The sequence below is a fragment of the Oryx dammah genome, unplaced genomic scaffold, assembly GCF_014754425.2.
Source record: "Oryx dammah isolate SB20612 unplaced genomic scaffold, SCBI_Odam_1.1 HiC_scaffold_17, whole genome shotgun sequence".
NCBI classification, from domain to species: domain Eukaryota; kingdom Metazoa; phylum Chordata; class Mammalia; order Artiodactyla; family Bovidae; genus Oryx; species Oryx dammah.
Window position 1 is genome coordinate 49613811 of NW_024070201.1, and position 19899 is coordinate 49633709.

The 19899-nt window shown below is 59.5% G+C and overlaps 2 protein-coding genes across 2 annotated transcripts; one reads left to right on the forward strand and one right to left on the reverse strand.

Annotated features, from left to right (window-relative positions):
* INPPL1 (inositol polyphosphate phosphatase like 1) lies at positions 1 to 15049 on the forward strand. The gene is made up of 29 exons (XM_040258764.1): positions 1 to 92; positions 900 to 1301; positions 4097 to 4160; positions 4252 to 4402; positions 4638 to 4758; positions 4989 to 5129; positions 5375 to 5468; positions 5576 to 5665; positions 5842 to 5940; positions 6052 to 6202; positions 6290 to 6396; positions 6713 to 6815; positions 6898 to 7094; positions 7384 to 7501; positions 8085 to 8181; positions 8475 to 8613; positions 8729 to 8828; positions 8928 to 9016; positions 9250 to 9331; positions 9463 to 9552; positions 10119 to 10232; positions 10370 to 10458; positions 10875 to 10962; positions 11055 to 11210; positions 11452 to 11530; positions 11623 to 11763; positions 13075 to 13747; positions 14000 to 14133; positions 14239 to 15049. The coding sequence occupies exons 2-29, from the start codon at positions 1105 to 1107 to the stop codon at positions 14327 to 14329; spliced, it is 3795 nt and encodes a 1264-aa protein (XP_040114698.1). The 5' UTR covers positions 1 to 92; positions 900 to 1104; the 3' UTR covers positions 14330 to 15049.
* Positions 15021 to 19692, reverse strand: PHOX2A (paired like homeobox 2A). The gene is made up of 3 exons (XM_040258765.1): positions 19476 to 19692; positions 17107 to 17294; positions 15021 to 16173 (listed from the first exon to the last, which is right to left on the reverse strand). Exons 1-3 carry the CDS (start codon positions 19690 to 19692, stop codon positions 15718 to 15720), a joined length of 861 nt encoding a protein of 286 aa, XP_040114699.1. The 3' UTR covers positions 15021 to 15717.
* Positions 19693 to 19899: the final 207 nt, after the last annotated feature.

Consider the following 19899-nt stretch of genomic DNA (forward strand, 5'->3'; position numbering starts at 1 on the left):
GGGGTGCGGCGGCGGAGGATGGCCATCTTAAGTGGCCGCTGAGAGTCCAGGGCCGCTTCCCCGGGGAAGGGGGCTTCGGAGCAGCCCAGGAGGTGGGAGTCTGAGTACGGCAGCCGAGGCTCTAGGGAGAGGTCGGGAGCCCGAGCGGCTGAGGGAACTTTCTTCTGTGTGGGCAAAGGGAGGCCTGCTCTTGACTGCTGAGCCCCTCAAGGCCGGGGCCTGCGGGTATGGGGGATGGTGCCAGGGAACTTGGCCGAGAGGGGGAAGGGCTCTGCCTGGGCTGAGAGGGGCTGCCAGGGACGGTGCTTGGGGATTCGAGGACACTGGAGCTCTTCTGGGGGGTTGTGAGGGATCCCCCCAAGGGATTTGGACCCAGTAGAGTTTGAGGGCTCAGGTCCAAGAGGGGGCTGGATTTCAAGGGAGTTGGGGGTGATGGGGAGAGGGGACGGCAGGAGGTTCATCATGGGATCCTTTGCAGATTTTGGTAACTCGATCCTACGAGTCTGTAGGGAGTCCGAATGGAAAGGATTTGAGGGTGGGATCAAACGTTTATGGAAGTTGGGGGGTCGTATAATTGCCAGTGTAGAAGGAAGGGGTCGGGATCCCGAAGTGTCGGGCGCAGGATGGGGGGGACTTGGGCTTCGATGCGGGGGTTAGGAGCTGGATCTCCTCTGGTGATGGCGGGGCAGGATCATGTGGGGTTTGAGAGGCCTTGGGATTTGGGGGGGTCCTGGGTCCTGCGGGATGCAAAGGGCAACTTCCCCATGGGGAAGAGGGTGGGGGCAGGGGCGGGCCGGGCCTCGGGCCGAGCGGTGGGGGTGGGGGCCGGCCGCCCGGCACGGCGCTCCGCTCCTGCCCCTCCCCCGCCGCCTCTGAACAAACTTTTCTTTCTCTTCAAGTTGAGGCCGGCGCTGCTGGCGGCGTCGGCTGCGCTGCAAACCCGGCGGCAAGCGCGGCGGAACGCGGAGCTCCGATCTCCGGGTCGGCCTCGCCGGCGGATCCTTAGCCCCGGGACCCGGGCCCGGTCCTAGCCTCAGCCCCGAGCGTCCCGGGGCGGATGGCGCGGGACGGTGGGCGTGGGAGGCGCTGAGCCCTGCGCGGGCCATGGCCTCCGCGTGCGGGGCGCCGGGCCCGGGGGGCGCCGGGCCGGGGGCCGCTTTGGGCAGCCCGGCCCCCGCTTGGTACCACCGTGACCTGAGCCGCGCCGCCGCCGAGGAGCTGCTGGCCCGGGCAGGCCGCGATGGCAGCTTCCTGGTCCGAGACAGCGAGAGCGTGGCGGGAGCCTTTGCTCTCTGCGTCCTGTGAGTGGGGCCGGGGCTCCGATCGGGCGGGGGCACGGCCCGGGCTTCCTTGAGTGTTGTGGGGGTAGGGCCTGGGACGGTGGGACGCCAGCGCCCCCCAGAGTGAGGACCTTGGCTTTCTGTCGGACTTAAGGAAGGATGCAGGGAGCACTTCCTTCCTGCTGTGTGTCTGGGGGCAGAGTATGTGGGGTCCTGCTGCCCCGGGTGGCTGTAATTGGGGAAAATGCAAGGAGTCTCTGGTAGACCGAGTCAGGCATCCTCCAGGCAGGCGTGAGGGTGTGCATTCCACGGTTGTGTGCATTTGTGTTTATGTAGGGATCAGGTATCTGACAAGGAGCCGGGGCCAGAGGAACTGATGGCCTGTGTGGGGGGATGCCCAGCAGCTTCCTTATGGGGACTTTCTGAATCCCTGGACTGAGACTGGGGCCTGCCTGGATATGTATGACTGGGTCGGGGGGCAGGGTAGTGTGGAGGAGAAGGGGAGGGGAGGCTGTATGGGGCCATGTCATTATTTCCTGAATCAGTGGGTGAGTGTGTGTGCTCTAGCTCTTGGGAGTGCAGCCGCCCTAGGCCTGAGCTGTAGGTGCTGAGTGTGGGGCTAGACTTGGCAGCTCTCCGAGTGCGCCTGGTTTTGTGCTTCTACCCATCAACCAGGTGTGGCGGTGGTGTTGGGTGGGTTTGCACTTTCGGTTTTGGAATCTTCCTGAGCTGCAGCGCAGCCTCCCCCCCCCCGCCCCACCCCCCCAGATCAGCCACTGGGTGGGCTCCTGTAGGCCTCTGGAGTGGGAGGTAGTGAGTGGGAAGCTGTGGCGCTGCTTTGTTTAGCTCTAGTTATGTTGCTCAGCCCCATGAGCCCTCCCAAGTCCCTATCCTTGTGTCTCTTTCCCCTCTGTTCTCCTCACATCTTTGGGGGTACACTGGCCTAGGCCAGGGGTTTTCAGTTGGGGTTGATTTTACCCCTCAGGATAGTTGGCAGAGGTATTTTTGATTGTCACAACTGGCATCATGCTACCTGCTCATAGTGCGCAGAAGCCAGGGATGCTGTTCGACAGCACGCAGGACCGTCCCTCACAACAGAAGAATGTGGTCCATAATGTTAGTGGTGCTGAGGTTGAGGAACCCTGGCCTAGACAGTGGACCTGAAGAGGAAGGGGCTTATGTCCCTTGAGTTTCACCTTATGACCCACGTCTGAGGCCCAAGAGGGGAGACTGATGAGGGACAGCCTGGGCAGATGAACATCTTAAGAGTCCTGCATACCAGCCCGCTATGAGGCACACCCCCTAATTAGGGAGGGGAGGGAGGCAGGTGCTAGGTCAGCTGTTGAGTGGGACGGGGGGACAGCTGAGCCTGTGTCTGGACGAGGAACATTATTGTCCCAGGAGGGAAAAATTCTGGCTCCATTACCAGGGAGGGGCTGGGTGGAGTGGGGGTCTGTCTGTGTGGGGGGGCTTCAGCTTTACCAGCTGACTCTGGTTACTCCCTGCATCTCACGAAGCTAGAGGTGGGTGATCAGAAACATACTTGCTTACCTGTACATGACACCTATGTGTACAGGGGAAACAAAGACACGCCCCTGCCCCTGTAGTCACAGGCAATCCAACAAGCAGGCCAGGATACAAGTCCTGGTCTCTGTCCTGACTCTAAATGCTAGCTTGGCCTCTTCCTTTGTGGCCTTAGGCAAATCACTTTTCTTCTTTGAGCCTCAGTTTCCTTTTCTGGAGAATGGGGATAATAATAATAATATCTTCCTTAAAGTGTGAGGATTAAATGAGATCATGTCTGTAGGACATTGAGTACCTGGCTTGTCACAGAGACAGGACACAGTTAATGGGATGCTATTATTGTTATAAACACAGACCCACAATCCACAAACCAACACACCCAGTCACACTCAGATACCCACACAGTTTGTGCCCAGTGGTCAGGAGACCCCCCAAAAGGAGAGTTTACCTGAGAGGAGAGGGTGGCCCTGTGCCCAGGGTATAGGGTCTCCTCAAGTAGACGTTTGATCCTCTCTAGTGCCAGTACCCACCTACTGCCCCACACATGGTCCAGGTGACTCCCTTGGGCAAGCCTGCCTGCAGGCGTGGCTGTAGAGGGATCCTCCGCCCCCACCGAGCACGGGCTGTACCATTTGGACCAGGCTCAGCTGTCACCTGCTCAGCTGTTGCTGCCATCTGTCAGCACCCCTTGTGCCCCTCCTCAGCTTGGGGCTCCTAGAGGCCCAGGTCCCCCACAGCGGGCCCCCATGTGTCCTCCCAATTTCCTGGTGTCTGAGGAAGGGGAAGGAAAGCCCTAGGGTGGTATCCCCACATCCCGTCAGCAAGACTGCTTCAGACACACCGGACTCCAGCAGAACCACACAACCAGTGTAAACACAGGCAGCAGACACACGTGTGATAGCACGTCACTCATGCACGCAGACGAGTTACCCAGGCTTCTGAGGACTCTTACTCTGGCAGGGGGCCCAGACTAGTACCACAGCCCAGAGGGTCTATTTAGACAGCTGCAGAAGCCACAAAAGAGCTGCCTGTTGCTTCCCCGGCCTTGCAGTGGGTGTGGAGCATATGTAGGTCTGGGGTGGGGTCCGGTCATTCCTGCTCTGCTTAGCACCAGCAGGATAGAGTGGACAGGCCCCATCATTAACCCTGTGCAGCCTGGGTAAACAGTTTCAGGGAAACGTAGCCAAGGGGCCCCGGGGACTGGGCCCACTGGTTGGCAGGAGGAAGGGATGCCTTGGGACTTAGATGCCATCCTGGGGGAGACAGATTTGAACCCCCTGCTTTGCCGTCAGGTATCAGAAGCATGTGCACACATACCGAATTCTACCTGATGGAGAAGATTTCCTGGCTGTGCAGGTAGGAGCTTGGACCCTGACCCCGTCCTTGATTCTAGCCTAAGGTTGGGGACAAGGTGACTGACCCTTCTCCCACTCTTGCTGGCCTGCAGACCTCGCAGGGTGTGCCAGTGCGACGCTTCCAGACCCTGGGGGAGCTCATCAGCCTGTATGCCCAGCCCAACCAGGGCCTGGTGTGTGCCCTGCTGCTGCCCGTGGAGCGGGAGCGAGAGCCGGACCCACCGGATGACCGTGATGCCTCAGGTGCTGCCTGGGTGCCATGTACCTTCCCTGCCCCTCACCGGACATCCCCCATGACTTCCTACCCCATCTTCTCAACATGCCTCCTCTCAAGCCCCCTGCCACTCTTCCTGGTGCCTGGGCCATTTATTCCCTTCCATGGAAGTCCCTGACAGTCATGGTACCCACCTCCCGCCCTACCCCCCACTTCACGGAGAGCAGGAGGCTCATACCGCTGCCTCCTGGCTCCTGTCCACAGATGGGGAGGATGAGAAGCCCCCACTGCCCCCGCGCTCTGGCTCTACCAGCATTTCTGCCCCTCTGGGGCCCAGCAGCCCCCCAGCAGCCCCTGAAACCCCCACAACTCCAGCTGCTGAGAGGTGAGACCCCCAATCCCTCCTGAGCAGGCAGTCCTTGTCTTTTCTGAGAACCATGCCCTCAACAAAGGTGGGAAGACCTTTAAGGCACCCCCTCCCCGACCCCCAAGGAGGCAGACACCCTGGTCTGTTGCACTCTCATTGCCACTTGTACCATCTCCTCTAGGGAGGGGGTGGGGGGTGCTAGGACAGTAGCAGTGGGCCTCCACTGACCTCTTAACCCCTCCCCTAAGTGCTCCCAATGGGCTGAGCACTGTCTCGCACGAGTACCTGAAAGGTAGCTACGGGCTGGACCTGGAGGCCGTGCGGGGCGGAGCCAGCAACCTGCCACACCTCACCCGCACCCTTGCCACTTCATGCCGGAGGCTGCACAGGTACCTGGGGCACCCAGCGCCATGCGCTCCACCCTTACCTCATACCTGTCCTCTCCCACCTGCTTGCTACGCAGATGCCCTGACCTTTGACCTCTGGCTCGGTACAGAGAGCCTGCTGTTGCCTCCTGACTTTTCCTCACCTGAACCCTTGTATCCTCATGGTGGCAGCTGAAACCCCTACACACTCAGCCCCTTTTCCCTGTACCTGGGTCAGAGTGGGGAGTTCTGACCTAGTGTCTCCATAGTGAGGTGGACAAGGTCCTGTCAGGTCTGGAGATCCTGTCCAAGGTGTTTGACCAGCAGAGCTCACCTATGGTGACCCGCCTTTTGCAGCAGCAGGTGGGACTGTGGAGAGACCTCTGAGGAGTGGGTTTGTGTTCTGGGACTGGGCGAGGGGCCTCCTGCTAGGTGGTCTCATGGACAAACCTCATTCGTTCTCCCTGCAGAACCCACCACAGACCGGGGAGCAGGAATTAGAGAGCCTGGTGCTGAAGCTGTCAGTGCTAAAGGACTTCCTGTCAGGCATCCAGAAGAAGGTGCCCTGACTCCTGACCTCTGACCCCTGATCCCCTCACCTGGCCACTTGCCTTGTCTTGCTCTGAACCCTGAATCTATAGTTTAGCACTGACACCAACATCAGCAGTGGCCCTCCCTGCCCCTGCCCTTGCTGTCAGCAAGGCTCCTGACCTCGCCCTGCCCTTGCCCCCTCCAGGCCCTGAAGGCCCTGCAGGACATGAGTTCCACAGCCCCCCCGGCCCCACTGCAGCCATCCACACGTAAGGCCAAGACCATCCCTGTGCAGGCCTTTGAGGTACATAGCGGGGGTGGGGGGATATTCCAGGGCAGAGAGCAGGTGGAGGTGAAGAGGGTGTTTCCTACTCCCCAGGTCTTTTCAGCAACACCCCCACTTCCTGGCCTGCAGGTGAAGCTGGATGTGACCCTGGGTGACCTGACCAAGATCGGGAAGTCACAGAAGTTCACGCTGAGTGTGGACGTGGAGGGTGGGCGGCTGGTGCTGCTGCGGAGGCAGCGGGACTCCCAGGAGGACTGGACAACCTTCACACATGACCGCAGTGAGCCAGGGCCCAGCCCAAGGTGGGCAGCAGGGTGGGCCCCTGGGTCTGGGCACAGGGTGATGTGACTCATTCTCCATCCCCTAGTCCGCCAGCTCATTAAGTCCCAGCGGGTCCAGAACAAGCTGGGCGTCGTGTTTGAGAAGGAGAAGGACCGGACGCAGCGCAAGGACTTCATCTTCGTCAGTGCCCGGGTGAGCAGCACGTAGGCCTGGCCACCGGGAGCTGCAGGGGCCCCTGCCAGATGGGAGGAAAGAGACGTCATCCCTCATGGGGCAGGCAGTTATGATGGGGTGGAGAGTATGGGTACTGAGAGTGGGCGGCCCAAGGGTGGGCTGATAATCAGTGAACATTTACTGAGCACTTCCTGTATGCTTGAGGAGTGGGTGTGTGGTGGTGAGCCAGAGGTGTGTCCCTGTCCTTGACGGACAGGCCCCCTAGCAGGGTAGGCCCGTGGAAGGGGACTTCCTGGCTGCCCGCCTGTGCCTGACTGACAGCTGTCCTCTGCAGAAGCGTGAGGCCTTCTGCCAGCTCCTGCAGCTCATGAAGAACAAGCACTCCAAGCAGGACGAGCCCGACATGATCTCCATCTTCATAGGCACCTGGAACATGGGTCAGGCCCTCGGAAGGACTGGGGTGGGAGAGAGGAAAGGCCTCAGGCAGGGGCCTGACTGCCCCGTCCCCTCCACCTCCAGGAAGTGTACCGCCTCCGAAAACTGTGACATCTTGGTTCACATCGAAGGGTCTGGGGAAGACCCTGGATGAGGTCACGGTGACCATACCCCATGACATCTATGTTTTTGGGACCCAGGAGAACTCGGTGGGCGACCGCGAGTGGCTGGACCTGCTCCGCGGGGGCCTCAAGGAGCTCACGGATCTGGATTACCGCCCGGTGAGGGGATGTTGTCTTGTCTAGCCCCTCTCCCCACACACTGGCTAGCTCCCCACAGCTTGACTGGCTCTCCTTCTGGTTCCTGGGAATATCCTTTAGGAAGTCTACCCTGAGTCCTTTATGCTGTAGGAAGCCCACTGTTTCTGGTCCCTCAGGAAAAGGTGTGGCAGGCCTTCTTACCTTGTGATTTCCAGAACCGTCTATAGTGTGGGCTGGGCAGGGTGAGGGTGAGGGAGATGGGGACAGTGGCCCAGCCTGGGGCAGGGGTGACCCTGCAACCTCTCCCCAGATTGCTATGCAGTCTCTGTGGAACATCAAGGTGGCCGTGCTGGTCAAGCCAGAGCACGAGAACCGCATCAGCCACGTCAGTACGTCCAGCGTGAAGACCGGCATTGCCAACACCCTGGGTGAGGAGAGAGGGTGGGGTCCCTCTGGCCACTCCTCCTGCTTCCTTTCCAGCCAGGGTCCAGGGTCTCCTCCTATCTATAGAACTCTTTGAACTTTGCAAAGCATGTTCATATTCTGAATGTCTTCCAGCCCCACCAGGAGGCATGGCCAGGATAATTATCTCCATTTCATAGATGATAAAGCTCGAGCCCAGAGTGGTCAAGTGAGCTGTCCAAGGTTACACAGGCTAGTATGTGATAGAGCCTGGCACCAGCATAGTGCCCAGGTCTCCCTGTTTGCAGTCCACTGCTACCTCAGGATAGATTGTGCTCAGTATCTGCAAAGCCTTGCCCCTTCACCACTGGGGTCCCTGTGATCTCCAGGGACTCGGCTCTCACATGCAGACAGACTCAGACCATCCAGGTGGGGCTGCAAGTGCCCGGTGTGGACCCCAGAGAAGGCGTGGTTGTGTGTGCAGGGAACTGCCTGCCTTATGGCAGGTGGGGGAGTCGGGAGGATCTTTGCAGTGCTGCTTCAATGGGTGGGGGGTAAAGTTGGGAGCCCACCGAGGGTGAACCAGGCATTCTTCTGTTGCCCTGACAGGAAACAAGGGGGCCGTGGGTGTCTCCTTCATGTTCAATGGCACCTCATTTGGCTTTGTGAATTGTCACCTCACCTCGGGAAATGAGAAGACTGCCCGGTGAGGGAGTGCCTTCCCAGTCATCTCTTTAGCCTTATCCTCTATTCCCGAGAGCTATTCCCTCTCCCATATTCTAGTCCACGATCCTCCTACATCCCTGTCCCCCAAGGCCTCCTTCCTTACCTCAACTCAGGATCCCTCTGTCTGTCCCTGATTTTGACCTTGTCCCCAGCTCCTTCCTCTGTCCCCAGGGACCCTGATCCCTGCCCTGTCCCCAACCCCAGCCAGGGACTTCTTGTCTCCATGTCTGTCCCTGACATCTGACCCTGGAGCTCCCCCTACCCCCGCCATAGGCGGAACCAGAACTACCTGGACATTCTGCGGCTACTCACTCTGGGCGATCGGCAGCTCAGTGCCTTTGACATATCTCTGCGTTTCACTCACCTCTTCTGGTTCGGGGACCTCAACTACCGCCTGGACATGGATATACAGGTGTGAGCAGGGCCCGGTGGGTGGCGGGTAGGGAGGCTGGGCTTGGGCCCAGGTGGGCTCTCACCTCTGGCTTGAAAGGGCAAGGCCCCAGCTTTTATGTCCCCTCTTCCCTCAGGAGATCCTGAACTACATCAGCAGGAAGGAGTTTGAGCCCCTGCTCAGGGTGGACCAGCTCAACTTGGAGCGGGAAAAGCATAAGGTCTTCCTTCGATTCAGTGAGTGTGGGCGCGGTAGCAGCAGTCCCTAAGGGCTAGGGTCCTTGTGGTATCCCTGGGTCTTCAGGGCCCTGACCCCTCCATCCCTGCCTTTCCTAGGTGAGGAGGAGATCTCCTTCCCACCCACCTACCGCTATGAGCGGGGTTCCCGGGACACGTATGCCTGGCACAAGCAGAAGCCAACTGGGGTGAGTGAGGAGAATGGGTTAGGCCCGGGGAGACCCCCCAGGACTGTGAAGAATCAAGAGTGTGTGTGGGGTCAAGCCTCTGCACTTACCATTCCCGCCTCTATGGCCCATTGAGGCCTTAGGGGTGTTCCTGGGTGTTGGAGGTGGATGTCGGACCCAGTGTGGTAGGGGCATGGGCCTCAGCTAAGCAACCCCCAGCTGACCCCTGACCACACTGCCGTCCTCTGCCCCAGGTTCGGACCAACGTGCCTTCATGGTGTGACCGGATTCTCTGGAAATCCTATCCCGAGACCCACATCATCTGCAATTCCTACGGTCAGAGCCTCCCGGACAGGGTGATGGGCAATCCCGGGTGGTCCTTGACCTGACTCTGCCTTGGTTTGGGAATCGGGAGCAGATAGTAAGGAGCTTTCCACTGAGCCCCCATTCCTACTCCCCTCCCCCAGGTTGCACGGATGACATCGTCACCAGTGACCACTCCCCCGTGTTTGGGACGTTTGAGGTTGGAGTTACCTCTCAGTTCATCTCCAAGAAAGGTGGCTATTCTGGCTGTGCTGTGGGTGCGGCATCCATCTGGGTGGGTGCAGGTGCTAGCCTGGGGGGTGTGCACAGCTTTGAAAATATCTGAGTGTGTGTGTGGCTGGGTGTGTAGTGGCGGGCACATACATGCATGTGCAGGAATGTGTCTGAATATGTGATGTGTAAAGGTGTCTGTGTTCCTGAGTCATCGTGGGAGGTACATGCCTGTGAGCAGGTGTGTGCGTATGAAGGTAATTGTGTACATGTTTCTGCCTGCCTGGGGCTCCTTGTGTACCTGTGTGCCTAGTGGCATGGTGGATTGTTGGCGGGCATATCCTGCAGGCACTCCGGTTCCCGGCCCCTTCTCAGATGGTCTCTCGTTCTTGGGTTGTCTGTCTGTCCCAGCCCCAGGCCCCGGCTTTGGGGTCTCCCTGCGCTGCCTGGGATGGAGGAGGCCCCTCCTGGCCTTCCCCTCTGCTCTGCCAGGGCTCCAGATTCCCTGCCTCAGTGCTCAGTCTCTGTGTCCTGTTCCTTCTGCCACCCTCTCAGCCCTCCTGTCTGCATTCCTCCTTTTGCCCCTCAGGGCTCTCAAAGACCTCAGACCAGGCCTACATCGAGTTTGAGAGCATTGAGGCCATTGTGAAGACGGCCAGCCGCACCAAGTTCTTCATCGAGTTCTACTCTACCTGTCTGGAGGGTCTGAGGCGGGGCCCAGGGCTGGGTGTGGGCCATTGGGGATGGAGGCCTGAGGTGCTCAGAGTGGGCAGCCCCCTAGTTAGGGGGGGAGGGGAGCTGAGAGGTGGCACTCAGTTGGGTGGCCCCTTCCCCCTCCAGAGTATAAGAAGAGCTTTGAAAATGATGCCCAGAGCAGTGACAACATCAACTTCCTCAAGGTGCAGTGGTCCTCACGCCAGCTGCCCACGGTGAGGCTTGGGGGTGAGGGCACCGAGGGAAGTGCAGCCAAACGCCAGCTGGAGCCTGCCTGGGAGGGTGGGAAGAGCCCACGGCGTGGGCTTGTGCGTGGAGTGGGCATGAGTGAGGACAAAGGCATGTGCTTGATTGGTGAGGGGAGGGGGTCTGGAGACCAGGTTGCAGTTCATTCATTTGTTCTATGAATACTTCTCAGCTTCACTGAACGTCAGATGCTGTGTTGGCCATTGTTGATGGAGAAAATCAATTAGTTACAGGGCTCTTGAGTGCTCTGAAAGGCCCATGGAAGTCTTTCCTTCAGGTGGACGGGAGTAAGCACAGACAAGCTTGAGGGTGGGATGAGCCAGAGCCATGGCAGGAAGTGGGGTGGGGGGCTGCTTTATTCCTCACTGGGCCTCTCTGCTCCCAGCTCAACCCCATTCTGGCTGATATTGAGTACCTGCAAGACCAGCACCTCCTGCTCACAGTCAAGTCCATGGACGGCTACGAATCCTATGGTGAGGGCAGAGGGGGGCCGAGGGGCACAGGAAGCCTGGCAGGGCCCTAGGAAGCCTTGCCAATTTGCTGGTCTGTTCCATCTGCCCTTCAGGGGAGTGCGTGGTGGCGCTCAAGTCAATGATTGGCAGCACAGCCCAGCAGTTCCTGACCTTCCTGTCCCACCGCGGCGAGGAGACAGGCAACATCCGTGGCTCCATGAAGGTGCGGGTGCCCACAGAGCGCCTGGGCACCCGTGAGCGACTCTATGGTGGGGGCTCCATTGGGAGGGGTGTGGGGCATACAGTGGGGCGGTGCGGGCAGGTCTAGGAGAGGAGGACTGGGGCTGCGGGGTGGGCGTTGGAATCCCTGGAACATTTGGCAGTTGTACAGCCAGGTCTGGGGGGTGGGCCTGCCCTGGGGAGTAGCTGGGAAGGGGCTAGCTAGCCCGTGGGTGTATGAGGTGCAGGACCCCAGGTCCCTTCTAAGTCTCCTTTCCCTTCCTCTCCCAGAGTGGATCAGCATTGATAAGGACGAGGCAGGAGCAAAGAGCAAAGCCCCCTCTGTGTCCCGAGGCAGCCAGGATCCCCGGTGAGCTGGGGCTCTGTGGGGAGTCATGAAGGGGTGCCTGGGGACTCCTGGCCAGCCCCTGCTTCATCTCCCTCCCCTGTGCACCCTGACAGGTCAGGGAGCCGCAAGCCAGCCTCCACAGAGGCCTCCTGCCCACTGTCCAAGTTATTTGAAGAACCAGAGAAGCCACCACCAACTGGGAGGCCCCCAGCCCCACCCCGAGCTGCTCCCCGGGAGGAGCCCTTGACTCCCAGGTAAGAGAAGGAAACTGTCATTCCCATCCTTTATCCATCTTGATCCATCACTGTGCGTGGCTTTCAGGGTTGGCCTGGGGATCATCCTCTGCTTGGGTCTCTGTGGGGCCCTATGCCCGTGGCCACTGGCCAGCCAGGCCTCCTGAAGGTGTGGTTCTCTTGAGTCAAAGGGAGCACAGTCAGCCCCTCCTCTCACTTCTGTCTTAAAAAATAGACTTAGAAATGGTTTCTGCAACAGCTCCCTTAGACACTGAACTTGAGCCTTCTGTTTGGAGAAGGCCTGTGTCTCAGCACAGATTTCCCTGGGGCATTCTATGGAACACTGTCCTACAAGATGCCCCACTGGAAACCGGTTTGTTGTCAAATGAGTTTGGGAAATGGTTGTTGCTAGATTCTTTTCTTAGACATTCCCAGTTCACAATAGTATCAGCAAAAGCTCTGAGCTTGCGGACAGGAAGGAAATCCTTTTTCAGCTGTGTTGAACATAGTTTCCCAAACTTAATGAGCCAGGAAACTTTTCCATGCAATAACTATTAATATCCTGGGGAACTACAGTTGACCCTTGAACATGGCAGGGGTTAGGGGTGTATAACTCATAGTCATCCCTCTGGATCCTCAGTTCCTGTGTATCTGAAGTTCCACATGGAGTCAACAAATGTGGCTCATATATCGTGCAGTACCGTAGTAGTGAAAAAAAAATCTGCATAGTTGGACCCGTGTAGTTCAAGCCCATGTTGTTTAAGGGTCAAGGTCAAGTATAGTGTTCCGTGGATCATACTTTGGGAAAGTGAGGCTTGCTTTTTAATTATATTCAGTTGTCATTTGAACATAAATAAAAACTCCTGGTGCATTTTCAGTCATCTTCAGCTGTTATCAGTCACTTTGGTTTTATCTTCAGCCTTGAGTAAAACTAACCTAAATCCTTGAGTAAGATTCCTCAGTAGACTGGCCTCAGATGTCTCCAGGGCTTTCCACATCTGGCTGGTCATTCTCATTGAAGGCTTCTATTGCCCTGCCTTCTGGCCTCTGTTTTCACCCATTTTACAGCTTTTACAGTTACAAACTCAAAAAAAGGTCGGAGACTCTTAGTGAGTGAGGCAAGGAAGATTGGGGGTTATCCAGTTGTCTCCCCAGTTTTAGAGTTGAGGACACAAAGGGGCAGAGAGGGAAGGTGATGTGCCCACGGTCACATGCAAGTCTAGGGGTGGGGGCTTACATCTCCTGACTCCCTACCCGGTGCTCCTTCCACTGCACCCCTTGCCCTTCTCTCCTTGATTCTGGGCCCTGATTTTATTCTGCTCCCAAATCCAGGTTGAAGCCAGAGGGGGCTCCAGAGCCGGAAGGGGTGGTGGCCCCCCCACCCAAGAACAGCTTCAATAACCCTGCCTACTACGTCCTTGAAGGGGTGCCACACCAGCTGCTGCCCCCGGAGCCACCCTCACCTGCCAGGGCTCCTGTCCCACCTGCCACCAAGAACAAAGTGGCCATCACAGTGCCTGCCCCACAGCTTGGGCGCCACCGGGCTCCTCGTGCGGGAGAGGGGAGCTCATCAGATGAGGACTCCGGGGGCACACTGCCCCCTCCAGACTTTCCACCACCACCACTGCCGGATTCGGCCATCTTCCTGCCCCCTAGCCTGGATCCTCTGCCAGGGCCGGTGATCCGGGGCCGCAGTGGGGGTGAGGCTCGTGGCCCACCACCTCCCAAGGCCCATCCAAGACCCCCGCTCCCGCCAGGCCCCTCTCCCACCAGCACTTTCCTGGGGGAGGTAGCCAGTGGGGATGATCGCTCCTGCTCAGTGCTGCAAATGGCCAAGACACTGAGTGAGGTGGACTATGCTCCCGCTGGGCCTGGCCGCACCATGCTCCTGCCAGGCCCCCTGGAGCTACAGCCGCCCCGGGGGCTGCCCTCGGACTACGGCCGGCCTCTCAGCTTCCCTCCGCCTCGCATCCGAGAGAGCATCCAGGAGGACCTGGCAGAAGAGGTGTGTGGGCCGGGGGTGGCTGTGTGCCTGCAGAGTGTGCCTGCCCGCGGTGGAGGCATCCCTGCACCGTTCAGCACTCAGTGGTGTCCTCTGCCCTGGGCTGGGCACTGGGGAGCTGGAGGTCGCAAGAATCAGCCCCTTGCTCTGCCTCTCCCCCCACCCCGGAGCACGTGGCAGAACATACCTGTCTGCAAGTCCTTTTATGGGTGCAGGCCCCCTCAGTGCTCCCTCTAACCTGCTCTGTTCCCTCAGGCTCCGTGCCCGCAGGTCGGGCGGGCTGGCGGGCTGGGTGAGGCAGGCATGGGAGCCTGGCTGAGGGCCATCGGCTTGGAACGCTATGAGGAGGGACTGGTGCACAATGGCTGGGACGACCTGGAGTTTCTCAGGTGGGGGCGGGGCTGGAAGTGGATGGGGTGGGGCTGGGCTTGGGGGCGAAGCTAGGGGCTCTCTGGACCGCCTGGCCCTTCTCCCAGCATCTCCTACCCTTACAGCGACATCACTGAAGAAGATCTGGAGGAAGCTGGGGTGCAGGACCCGGCTCACAAGCGCCTCCTTCTGGACACCCTGCAGCTCAGCAAGTGACCGCGGTGGCATTTTGAAGCTGCGAACTGAGCGCCAAACCCGCCCTTGAAGGCCCAGCCAGAGCCCTGGAGTTTAAGAGTTATAAGGGGTCGGGGCAGTACTTTTCTGCCTATTTATTGGGGACCTGTGTTCCCTACTGCCCAATCATTGTCCTAATTAGGACATCCTACTCCTCGCCTTTTAGAGCCAGGGCTGTGGAGGTCAGTTGCCATGGTTACCGAGGACCTCGGTTTTTCTGGTGCTGTCCTCCCTTTCTGGGCCACTCCTCCAGCCCCAGGGGGGCCATGGGGTCCATATGGGTACGTCCTGGGTTCCTACTTTCACCGTTGTTCCTGCTGCCCTCCACCCAGCCTGAACCACTGGTGGAGGGGCTCAGCTGGGACCTCTCCCAACCCCCGCTCAGGGGTGTCCGTCCGGCAATGAAGGAATAGCCCGAGGAGAATCGGGCTGGGGTTTATTTAAGCTTTTCTGTGTGGGTTTAGGGAGGGCGGGCACTTTAATGTTATTGGGGCTGGTCTGGGTAGGGGCAAAGAATCTTGGCCCCAAAGCGCCAGTTTGCTTAGTTTTGTCTCCTGGTCTATACCACCTGTGCTGCAGCTGTGTGGCAGCTGGGGGTTCCTCGCTAGTCATAAGGGGAACTGGGCTCTTGCAGGCAGCCTATCCCCTTCATGGGTACCGAAGGGTTCCAGTGTGATGTCAATAAATTAAGTTTTATTTGGATTGAGCAAAACTCACCTCAATAAATTACAAGTTTTTCAAAGAAAAGAACAGCAACAACAACAAAAAAGACAGGAAAGAGGAAGCCCCTCTGTCCCGATGCTCTGGCATTTCTGCTCATCTCAGGGCCTCCCCTCTGTGCCAGACTGGCTGAGGATGGGTGGGGAGGAGTGAGGGACAAAACAGTGGTGGGACCGTTTGTGCCGCTCATTATCCCAATGATGACCAGCCTTTGTACCGGTGGGGTCAGTGTGGGTGGGCCCAAGGGCTGGGCAGCAGCTGGTCACCAAGCTGAGGGGAGACCCAGCCAGCTGCAGAGGCAGGGAAGGAAGCCGGGCTGTTTCATTTGAGGATTCACCTTTGAGCACTGTTGGGGCAGGCATTGTTTGATCCCCTTTTCAAAGCCAGGCTAGAAGCCGGGGCTCTGAGCTCTCCTGGAGGAGAGTGAAAGTACCCGCCCCCACCTCCACCTCCACCCCCACCCCCACGGTGCGGAATGGGGGTGGGTGAAGACAAGAGTAGCCCTGGCTTGGTCTCCGAAGCTGGGGAGGGCGCACGGAGGGGTCAGACACAGTGGGAGTGGGGCCATCAGGCAGACCTGGGATGGGAAGGGGCTGTCAGGCCCTGGAGGGGTAGGGGTAGGCAGGCCCGGAGCCTCTGGAGGCCAGCGGCTAGAAGAGATTGGTCTTCAGGGCCGGGCCGGGCTTCCGGTGAAAGGAGGACAGAACGCCCGAGAAGGGCCCGGGCCCGGGTTCCGCCGGCTGCCAGGCCTTAAGCAGCTCCGCCGCGCCCGCGCCCGCGCCTGGCCCGCCGCCCCCACCGCCCGCCACGCCGGCCCACAACGGGCCCTTGAGCTGCTGTGGTCCCGGCCCAGGTCCGGGTCCGGAGCCCAGGGCGGCGGGCAGCGGGCTGGGGCTCAGGCGCGGGCTGGCCAGGCCGGGCGCGGGCGGCGGCGGCAGCGACGCGGTGCTGTCGGGCGTGGGGCTGCACGTGGACTCCTTGGAGTCGTCGTCCTCGGACGAGCAGCGCGCCTCACCCTTTTTGGCTCCCGCCGCGCCCGCCGCACCCTTGGCGCTGGCCGCACGCTCCTGTTTGCGGAACTTGGCCCGGCGGTTCTGGAACCAGACCTGCGGGCACAGGGACCGGTCAGCCCGGGGCCGCCAGGCGCGAGTGAGACCTCCATCCGGAAGGGGCCCGGTCACGATTACTACCAACCAGCCTTCTGAGTCTTGGCCCCTCGGCCCTCCACCACGGCTCGCTGGCCTCTTCATCTCTCGCCTCACTCCCCTGCCCCACTGGTCCCTTTCCCCAGGTCCTCAGCGTCCTCCCCTTGGGATCTGCCCACCCGCAGACCCCACCGCCTCCCGGTGTTCTCTGCCTCTTGGACCGGACTCGGTCTTCGCTCTCCTTGTCTCCCAAAGCCCTTGCCCCAGTTCCTCCCTATAAGAAGCCCGGGGCTGTGGAGAGCGGGTTAGGGCACTTGGGAAACCTTTTGTTCAGGGTCTTCAGTAAATGCGCTCTTGCTGAACATCTGAACTCAGATGTATAAGATCGACAAAAGTCTGTTCCGACCCAGCTCCTGCGCCTACCCTGTACCCGGGCGTTCCAGGCTCAGAGGGTTCACAGCTGCAGAGCTGAAGAGGGGCCCTGGAGGCGCTGGCAGGCTTTCCCCCTGTTCGGCCTCGTTTGGCCCCGAGGCCACCTGGAGTTGACCCTCTACCCACTCGTCCTCCATCCTGGCTTCCCAAGCATCACTCTGCAGTGCTCAGCCCTACCCGGGAGACTGAGGGGAAATCGTGACGCTGAATATTCAGCTCCGTTCTGCCGAAGGCCTCAGGCCCCGTCTGCCCGCCGCCTGCCTCTCGGGGCTGCCGGTCCTCTCCTGCCCTGTCACCGCCAGCCCGCGCCCTGGCCCCTGGCCCTAGCTCTCTGCCAGCAGGCTGCACCCGTCGGCTGCCCAAGTGAGGCCCCTCTGTCCCGCGGACTCCCAGGTGTCAGACACTAACTTCCCGCCCCGCTCCGCGCGCGCACGCTCCCCGCACACATCCGCGAAAACACACCTGCACGCGAGCCTCCGTAAGGTCGATCTTGAGGGCCAGCTCCTCGCGCGTGTAAATGTCGGGGTAGTGAGTCTCGGCGAAGACGCGTTCCAGCTCCTTCAGCTGCGCGCTGGTGAACGTGGTGCGGATGCGCCGCTGCTTGCGCTTCTCGTGCAGGCCCGACGGCTCCGGGAAGAACTTGTAGGGCACTACAGATGTGTGTGGGAGGGGGGAATCAACGAGGGTGGGGACGTGAGGAGCCGAGCCCGGCCCGCTGAGTTCTGCGCCTGAGGGATCGCTTACGGTCCCCTGCCCCTGACCTGGCCCCCGGGCTTGGCCCTCTCAATCTGAGATAGCTTCATCACCGCTGGATAGAGCCGGCAGGGATGAAGGCGGACAGGGCGCGGGGAGACCTGGGACCCAAAAGCTGCAGCGAGGGAACCACAAATATGATCCTCTGGTCAAGACTCTTGACCTGTCGCTGCCCTCCGCAGGGCTCCTTCCACCTCCCACCAGTCTACCCACCCCTGTGACCCTCAGCGCGTCTCTCCCTCAGTCGACCTGACTTCTGATCCTGTTCTGCCCTTCCTAGCCTGGGCTGTCTGTGAGGTCTCATCAACATCCTGTCTCTCCAATAACCTGTCTCAGGGACTGCAGCTGGGTGACTTAGACTCTCCTGCCTAGGTCTACCTTCAGCCCTGCCACGGACTCTCTGGCATTAAAAAACTTGGCCATCTTCACCCTGCATCCTTCTCCCCAGACCTCATTTCCTCGGCCCCATTTCACATCCCATTCTCCTCCAGGTGTCCCCCTCTCCTCTTCTTCATCTCTCTCCATCCTCATCGGTCTGCAAGTTTCCCCTTCTGGACCATTCTTCTCTTTGTGCCCATTGTGAAGGGTTTTCTCCCCTCCCAGCTTCCTCCATCTTCTCTTTGCCCTTCTTCTTCCTCTCAGGCACCTCCTTCTGTCTACCAACTCCTCCAAAAACCAGCCCCAACCCTACCTGTCACTCTTTCTGTCCAGTCTCCTATCTGCCCCGTCTGCTTCCCATTGCCCCACAGACAGCATTTCTGACACTGCCTCCCCATTCTTGTCTCCAGCCCCTGTTTAGGTCTCCCCATTCTCCAGAGATCTCCATTATCCTCATCTTTGTCATATCTCCCTAGCTCTCTATCCCCCCTAATCCTGTCTCCAACACCCCAGGCCTATCTTCATCTTCCTCATCTCTGTTTTCAGTCTTCCCTGGTGCCCATCTCCCATAATTCCTGTCCACATCATCTGGTATTTATTTCATCGCCCCAGCCCTGGGTCCCCATTTCTCCCAGGGACTCCAACCTTTCCATCTCTGCTCAATCTTTGTGTATCTGTCGCCGTCTCCCTCATCTCAGACTTCCAGCTTTCTGGGGCCCATCTCCCCCTTTTCTGTTTCTATCTCCACAGTCCCCATGTACATATGACTCCTAGTACCCAATCTCCCTATCCCTGTTCCAGTTTGACTCCAGTTTCTCCCTGGTTCTCATTTCTCCAAGCTCAGGTCTCTCTCACTATCCCTCCCCATCACACAGGTCCCAATCTTCTACTGAGTCCTGTGGTCCCAGGAAGGAAGGAAATGAGATTGGGTGGGGCAGCTTGGACTCTAACTGAAGAGATGAGGGTGGGTAAGAGCCTTCATGAGGTTGAAGGTTCCGTTAGAGACTTGGATGAAAGAGGCTTGGGCATCTCATGGGTCTGCTTCCGGGTTCTGCAGGACTCTAGCTGGGAAAATCTCCAGGGGAATGGAGAAACAAAAGTGGCTTAATGACCTGAGCATCCTTTTCTTCTGGCCACAGAATGGGTTTCAGTGGTGCAAGAGGATTTGGGCACATGTAGGATGGGTTCGAAACCAGGCAGTAGGGGCTTGATGGTGCTGGAGCTCTAGGAAGGCTCCCAGCTGGGTAGCTCATCGGCTGCCAGGGCCCATGCTGGGGCCGGGCATTAAGTGGAGTGGTGATGATAAGGATGGGCGGTCTGATTGGCGTGAGCCGGGAGCAATCTTCCAAGGATACAGGGTATGGAGAGGTTTGGTGGTCAATCGTTGCATGTGGGCAGGGGAGGGCCTGGTGAAGAGTCTGGGGCTAGACCGGGGATCTATTTATTTCCTTGACCTGAAGAGCACAGGATAGGGATACAGCGGCGAGAAAGAGGAACAGGAAGGATGAGAGGGTGGGGCTCAACTCTGCCTAGGGAACCTCCTCTTACTCGAGAGGATGTAGGTCCCGCGGGAAGTTGGAGGATCTGGCTAGGGCAGAGATTGTGCGGCTGTGGGGGACCGTCGCAACCACTTGCCGAGTGGGCAGGGGCTGGAGGTGCCGTAGGATTTGCAGGGAGAGTTGGACCAGGGCTGGGCTCACCTGCCGAGTAGGGCGCAGGCTGATGGTCCCGTAGAGCGCCAAGCGCGCAGTTGGAGGAGCCGAGCGCGGGGCAGGGAGGCCCGGCCGCGGGGAAGGCGGGTCTCAAGGGACTGTACTGGAAGCCGCCGGGCTGGCTGCAGGCGCCGAAGTCGCCGTAGGCGGACGCCTCCATGGCCGCCACGCACGAGTCGTACGAATTGAGGTAGGAGTAGTCCATCGGCCCGGGGGGCGGGGGCGGGGGCCGGGCCTGCCCGGGTCGGAGTCTGGGTCCCAGGCCGGGTTGGGGTCAAGATGGGGTTTGGAGCGTCAGGCGCTGAGGACCCGAGGCCAGTTCTGAGCGCCCGCGAGACCGCCCGCCCCGTCGCGGCCGCGCTCCGCTTTGGTGCAACGCAAGTGCAGCCCAGCCCGGCCCGCGCGCCTTTTA

What these genes read in the sequence shown, in the direction of transcription:
- INPPL1 (XM_040258764.1), top strand. Translation starts at nt 1,105, where the DNA reads ATGGCCTCCGCGTGCGGGGCGCCGGGCCCGGGGGGCGCCGGGCCGGGG. An exon ending in CGGCATTGCCAACACCCTGG is followed by an intron (nt 7,502 to 8,084) that starts GTGAGGAGAGAG and finishes TTGCCCTGACAG; the next exon opens with GAAACAAGGGGGCCGTGGGT. An exon ending in TAAGGTCTTCCTTCGATTCA is followed by an intron (nt 8,829 to 8,927) that starts GTGAGTGTGGGC and finishes TGCCTTTCCTAG; the next exon opens with GTGAGGAGGAGATCTCCTTC.
- PHOX2A (XM_040258765.1), bottom strand. Translation starts at nt 19,692, where the DNA reads ATGGACTACTCCTACCTCAATTCGTACGACTCGTGCGTGGCGGCCATG. An exon ending in GCCTGCGCCCTACTCGGCAG is followed by an intron (nt 17,295 to 19,475) that starts GTGAGCCCAGCC and finishes ACACATCTGTAG; the next exon opens with TGCCCTACAAGTTCTTCCCG. An exon ending in TTACGGAGGCTCGCGTGCAG is followed by an intron (nt 16,174 to 17,106) that starts GTGTGTTTTCGC and finishes CTGTGCCCGCAG; the next exon opens with GTCTGGTTCCAGAACCGCCG.